The following is a 6,964-nucleotide window of genomic DNA, read 5'->3' as shown; positions in this document are numbered from 1 at the left end:
CGGCGGTGGCCCCGAGCCCGGGCCCTCTTTAGACCCCGCTGCCGTCGTCCTGACAGCTGCCGCGGTCTCCGGCTCTTCGCGATCGATCTCTCGCTACGGACACATCACCCTCTGCAACTTACGTTTCTCTGTTTCAAATGGGGGGCACTGGGCTGGCTAACGGGCTCCAGGCCTTGGGGTGTCAGAGGCTATAGATGGAGGGGGAAAGAGTGCCACTGATGGCTTTGCCGCTGCACCCGGAGGATGGAGCTTCGGTGGGCTGGTAGGGACCGAGTCCTGATGGTCCGCGGGCGGCGAAGCCATCCGAGAGGCTTCTGTCGGTGAAGTTGCTTTCATAGGTTTCCACTTCCGCCGGGGCTTCTCCACCCCCAGCTGCCTTGGGTCTAACTTAAAAGTTACCGGAGCGAATGAGGGGCCCTGGTAATTCTTGGTGGAGCCTATGTGGTCTGTCCAGGAGAGAGCCGCGTAGCTCTCGGAAGCTGTGGCCCTTCACGAATGCGAGGTTTTTCTTTTTCTTTCGGAAAGCATTTCCTATGTTGTAGAACAACCTTATTTCAGGCCCTGTGGGTACGGTATTTCCACCGCCAAAGTCTAACATACGGGTACCACCCTCTCGGAAGGAACCTAAACATCAACTTCCGTCCAATCCTAGGAGACCGTCTTCACTTTCCAATATCGTAAGAGAGGGTGCAACACATTTTCATTTTCCTGACTCTTGCTCAAAGTATCCTACCTTATAGTTACCCATGTAGACAGTTTCTAATCGTTAGGTACACTAGCATCAATTAGATTCTTGGCCAAAGGGTAGAAAGTACTGAGTTAACAAAATCTGTTCATGACGGAGCCCAGATTTGAAATTACTGTTCAAAGCTACACACGTTTCCTGTCATGTTTGATATTACAGGAATTTGTGGAGTTCTGGAAACAGGTGGGAATTTGATTTGCCTTTGAAACAAGAGAAGCAGAAATGATTAAGTATGGGGTGGGGGAGGGATGGGATAAAAAATTAAATTATTTGTTTATACACAAGTTTTATATTATTTGGGAATGACTTATGTTGTTTGGTGTAGCTTACAACAGTTATCTTGAAAATGTCACTGAATATACATGCCCCATTTGCAATTTTGGAATGTAACTTGATCCCAGACCTATAGAATAATTTCTCAGTGGACTGAGGTAGTTAAAAAGATCTTCCACATTCAGATTTCTTTGATTGAATTTTCTTAATAGACTAAGATCATTAGTACGTTCTGTATGTTGAACTTCTTGCTAGTGCACACTCTGTAACATTAGATACTAAAAGGAAAGCAAAATGCAGTTTCAAAAGAAGACAAAACTTGTAACTCTAACTTGACTGTAATATTTTCATTTAATTTTAAAACAGTATTTTTCCCCTGTGGGCTTGATTAGCAATGACTTCTATAAACACTGCTATTTTAGACAGGAAATGAGAATCTGCATTTCATATTTTTGCATCCTAATTAGTGCCCTGTCAATACCAGTAAGTTAATGTAAACATCATTTGTTGAAAACCTTTTTTATTCTAAGTATATAGTATAGAGATAACTAACCTAATCTGATACTCTTGGTGAATTAGAACTACCTTGTATGTTGAACCAAGCAACAGATAATAGCTGTAATTTTTCCCCCCAGTTTCTTTTACCCTTCTGTTTCAAAGTAAAATTTTTATGTGGATAAATGTAGGTGATTTATACTCCCTTCATTTGAGAACTGTCTGATGTTGAAGGTAATATAAAAATGATAAACTTTCCAAGATACTATTTACCTATTTTTACTTTGCAACTATGGATATTTACCTTACTTTTTGATTTTTTTCAGAGATGCTGTACCATTAATTATAACTTGAGATTTAATTGTTCAAAAGCAATCTTTAGATTTATGAGTAGATTTTACTATACATGCTTCAAACCTAGAGTTTTGTTTTGTTTTTAACTCTTCAGGAGACATTAGTATCAGAAGTACTTGTATTTTGAAAGACCATTACAGAATTTTAAAAAATTTGTTGGAACTTATACTTTTACTCCTTTTAGGAACAAATTGCTTTGACATTTTTTGGATAATACCAAAAGTAAAGATGTGTGATTCATATATATATATACATATATATACACACACACACACATACATACATACCCATATAAAGTAGTAGTGGATACTGATTAAAAAGAAAACCAAACTCACTGTCATTCATTTTACTCTAGAAGTGCCTCGTGGATTTGAACAGCTGACCTTGTGGTTAGCAGCCCAATGGATAATAATAATTAGTAATAAGTTTATAATTTCTTCTTTGAACTTTCAAAGCAATGTGAATAATAATAGCATTTTCTTTTTTTGTGTGAAGCATCTTAAAGGTTTTAACTGTAGAACTCATTCTGGTATGATCACATTTTCAAATAGCAAGTTCTAATAATCCCATATACCTGCCCTAATAGGCTTTTGAGTACAATTTATGCAAACAGTGATATAGTCTTAGGAAAAAGTTGCTACTAAATAATTGTTGTTTTATTTATTACCTGCCTTCTAAGTGGATTTTTGTGACAGAGAAAAGCAAAATAAACCATGGTACCATACAGGGCAATTAATGTACTATGTCTGTGTATGGGATTTGAACTATGATAGAGTTGTTTTGGCTGATACCACAAGCCTTTCCATCCTCAGGAGGATTTCTACCTGTGAAACTTACAGAAATTGAAATACACTGTAATTTATACGGAGTGTTTTGGAAAGAGTTATACTGAAATTTGTTGTAGAAAATCTGAACGAATGAAAATTAGGGTACAACATTCAAATCTTTGTAATTTTAACCTTTTTTGGGCGTAATTTTTACTTTTAAGAGTTGTCTTATAAAGAATACAATAACCCCACACCCCACACCCCACATCCCAAAAAACAAAAATATCCACCCTATTGAATGGATTCTGACTCAAAGCGACCCTATCATGGTTTAGGTTGCCGATAGCCTCAACATTCTCCCTTGGAGTGGCTGGTGGGTTTAACCTGCTATACTAGCAGCCCAGTGTTTGCTCAGCAGACTTGTTAGTTTTCTCTATTCCGAAATAAGATTACTAGTACCTTTTTCTGACAGCTTGTGGTCTGAAATACAGATGTAGATCTCTAGGGTACACTTGGGTTTTTCCTGTGTTGTGAAGCAATATAATTATTTGCAATGTTTTATTTTTTTTGGTTAAGATTTTTTAGGTTATAAAATGTAGAAATACAAAAAGTGAATTTTCTAGGACAAAATGGAATTTCCCTTTTGGACACTTAACATATATGCTTAGATTCAGGTGGCAAGTCTTTTCAGATATAGTCAGATACTTTTGACATATTTGCTACTTCCCTTGTTTTTCTTTTTCTTTGCATTCATGGGTCTGTTTTTGCTTGTGCATGTCTGTCTCTTTTCTGTTGCCTGACAGACTTCTTATTCTTCAAAACTCCAACTATGGTGTTACTTTTATGAAACCTTTTTGGTTTCTTAGAACCCTTCTGTTGTACTGCTTGTATTCTGGAAACTTATGGTATTGATTGTATCACGTTATTATAATTTACAGTTTATCCCCCCCCCCCCAATCCTATAACCTCCACTGGTCTTGTGAGCTCCTCTGAGAGGTAGGGCTCTGTTTACTTATATTTACAGCCCTGAAGGCGTAGTGGATTTCGAGTTGCGCTACCTCCTGCAAGGTCAGCAGTTTGAAACCACCAGCCACTCCATGGGAGAAAGATGAGAATTTCCTACTCCTGTAAGGAGTTAGTCTGGAAAACTCACAAGGGCAATTCTACCCTTTCTTACAGGGTTGCTATGAGTTGAAATTGACTTGATGGTCACAGATTTTTTTGGTTTTTGAGTGCTTTGTATAATGCACAGTACTTAGTAGGGACTTAATAAATATGCATTGAACTAAATTGGTGCCAGATTCTTTGACCCCTAATTGTTCTGATTCACAGATCAGAAGCAAAACATTAGAAAAGGATAGCTTGAAGAACAGATATGTTTTCTTTAATGTCTTTGAATACTTTATTAGAATTCTGTCTTTAACTGTCAAAAGTTTAATGGCTTTTTAAAGTGTGCAGAGTGGCTTGTATGAGAGAAAACTGTTGTGAATATAGTTTACATCTTATTTGAATTAGCCTCGTAACTTTAAATAACTAGTAACCAATTTGGTTATTGACTGTTGGATCAGGACTTAATGCCCACTATATGTTCTGTGGAAGAGGATGTTAATGTAATCTGCATGTTGTGTGAATACCATACCATGGTCTGGGCCTGGTATTTAAGCATGTGCAATAAGCTTCAGCCTGCTGACTTCTGGTGTTTGGTCCTCAATTCACATTATTAGCAATTTGTTGCATGTAATACAGGTCTATCTTACATTTGAATGAGACTCATAGCTTTCAGTGGAGTTGTTCCTTTAACAGTTTGGAAACTTCTTTGTTTTGAGGATTGTCCTGGCTGTTGAGTGTGATGTGCTAAAATCAGAAGCAGTAGTAATAACTGGTTTTTTCATTCTTGTGTTCATCAATGATCTTTTGTTTCACTTTCAAAACTGTACTCCTGTGCCTCTTGCTGCTTTCACTAGCACTGATTTGCTGCATTTGGGAGCTGTGATGCACTTCGTGGAACACTTTCAAGAGAAAATTAAACAGAGGATGCCACAACACCCAGGGGACATACATTACATGAGATTGCGTGAAAGCACAGTGTAGTGCACACATAAGCCAGTAACATAGCCACTCATGTATGTTGACTAGCAAGAATATGTGTTACAGGCTATATATGAGGGGTCCCTCTGCCCCCACAAAATAAACCCAAAAGCTCGGCTGGGTAGATCTTTCGTACTGTGCATTTTTCTTGCTAGGCCAGCATCGAGCAACTCACTCTGACTTAGTGCACCCAGTGGTGTCACCTGGCAAAGTTCTCTCTGGTCAAGTGAATTTTTTCATAAAAGAAGTTTTTCTCGAACATCAATTTTTGTGATGCCCGATTTAAGAGAACAGTGTGCAGCTGTGAACTTTTGTTTCCTGCTCACAAAAAATTGCTGCAGAAACTGTTGTGATGTTGAACACAGCTTACAATGGGCAGCACTTTGGATAAAACTCAAGTGTACAAGTGTTTTTTTCGTTTCAAAAAAGGTGAAATGTTGATTAATGACAAACCATCTTTTGGGTCTCTATCAACTTCTCGAATGGACAAAAATATCAACCAAATTCTTTTACTTGTGCTCAAAGACTGACGGCAGACCATGGGGTAGTTATCTGGATTATCTTGGAGCTCGGTTCAGCAAATTTTAACAGAAGATTTCAGAATGAGAAGGATTGCTGCAAAAATTTGTGCCTCAGATTCTGACTAACCAGAAAAGAGCATGGAGTAACAAGAAAACATGCCGCTCTATGAAAGAACAGCTCCAAAATGAGCTAGTTTCCCCCCCAAGGTCCTTAACTGGTGATTAGACATAGTGCTATTCTTAAAACCCTGAAAGCAAGCATCAATGAAGACAGTGGAAGATGCTATAGTCGCCTCACCCCAAAAAAGCTTGTCAAGTGAAATCAAATATCAAGATCATATGATGCTCATTTATTTTTTTGATGTGAGAGGCATAGGGCATTTGGAGTTTGTTCTGCCAGGTCAGACTGTTAATCAAGCTTTGTGTTTAGAGATTCTGAAAAGATTGCATAACTGTGGCAAAAAAGGCCTGATTTGTGGTAGATGGGGGACTAGTTTTGTCACCACAACAGTGCACCTGCTCATGCAGCCATCTCAGTGTGCCAGTTTTTGGCAAAAAACAGCATGCCTCCCTTGCCCCATGCATCTTACTCACCTGATCTCGCTCTGTGTGACTTCTTTTTGTTTCTGTGAATGAAGAGGGACATGAAAGGACAGTGATTTGACGACTTAGAAGAGATGAAGAAAAAAGAGGGAGGAGCTGTAAGCCATCAAAACAGATGAGTTTGAAAAATGTTTCCAAGAGTGGAATTGCAGATTTGACAAATGTATTAAGTGTACCAGAGAGTACTTTGAAGGTGATAAGGTGGTTTTGTAAAAAAAATTACTTAGCTTTGAAAAAAATCCTGTTATTGCTGGGGGGAGGGTATCCCCTTGGTAGTGCAGTCACTTTGATACATGAGATAAAGGTGTTGCAAGTGGGAAGCTGTTACATTTGTAACATTTTAGTCTCAGGGATTTCCCGAACTATTATAACCACTGGTGTGTATGTGGCCTGATGTTGCCCAAGGGTGTTATGTGTTACATGATTATGTATATCCAGGATTTAGAAGACTGCCTGATACATAGCAAGCACTGATATTTGCTGAATAAACAATTGGCATTTGAAAGTCACTTACTATAGAAACTGGCTCATTAATTTTGTTTTTCTTTGTTCATATTAATTTCTGGTTGTTTTCTTTCCCACCAGCACATTATTCTTTGAAATGTGCTATATCCACCAACAATGAAATGGTAAGATTAATGGTGCTATTTTATTACTGCTTCCAAACTTTTAAAAGGTTTTTTGTAATACTGTAAAGGATAGTTGAGAGAATCCTGTAAAGGTTTTATGCACTGTAATATTAATTAGTAGATACGTAAAAATCACTTTCACTGGGTGAAACTTTTAATAACAATATAAAACTGCAACTGTATTGGTAGGTACAATTTTGCTAGTAGATATAAAGCAGAGACTAGATTCTGAACTAAAGAACCCTGGTGGTGGTGGTGTAGGCTACCTTTTGAGCTGTGAACTGCAAGACCAGCAGTTTAAAACCACCAGAACACTTGCTGCCCAGGAGAAAATTGAGCCTTTACTCTTGTAAAGAGGTCAAGGCAGTTCCACCCTTGTGTGCTATAGGGTTGCTATGAGTTGAAATTGATGGCTGTGGGTTTTGAGTTTTTGAAATGCTAAATCAAACCAAACCCTGTGTGGGGTGGATTCCAACCCAAACTTCCTAC

The 6,964-nt window shown here is 38.3% G+C and overlaps 1 protein-coding gene across 4 annotated transcripts in view; it reads left to right on the top strand.

Annotated features, from left to right (window-relative positions):
- CNOT2 (CCR4-NOT transcription complex subunit 2) overlaps positions 1-6,964 on the top strand; it is a 154,815-nt gene that overhangs the window by 528 nt on the left and 147,323 nt on the right. The window contains exon 1 of one of the 4 annotated variants that reach the window (XM_045289803.1): positions 6,453-6,475. The exons of the other annotated variants lie outside the window; for them this stretch is intronic. Within the exon in view, the coding sequence (XP_045145738.1) occupies positions 6,468-6,475 (8 nt within the window). The 5' untranslated portion in view covers positions 6,453-6,467. Of the gene's footprint in view, positions 1-6,452; positions 6,476-6,964 lie in introns of those variants that run through there. 4 annotated transcript variants of the gene reach the window in all.

This window comes from Echinops telfairi, unplaced genomic scaffold, assembly GCF_000313985.2.
Source record: "Echinops telfairi isolate 266 unplaced genomic scaffold, ASM31398v2 ScPeMD7_2;HRSCAF=8, whole genome shotgun sequence".
In the NCBI taxonomy this organism is placed as follows: domain Eukaryota; kingdom Metazoa; phylum Chordata; class Mammalia; order Afrosoricida; family Tenrecidae; genus Echinops; species Echinops telfairi.
Note: the sequence above shows the minus strand (reverse complement) of the source record. Positions and strands in the feature narration are given on the sequence as shown.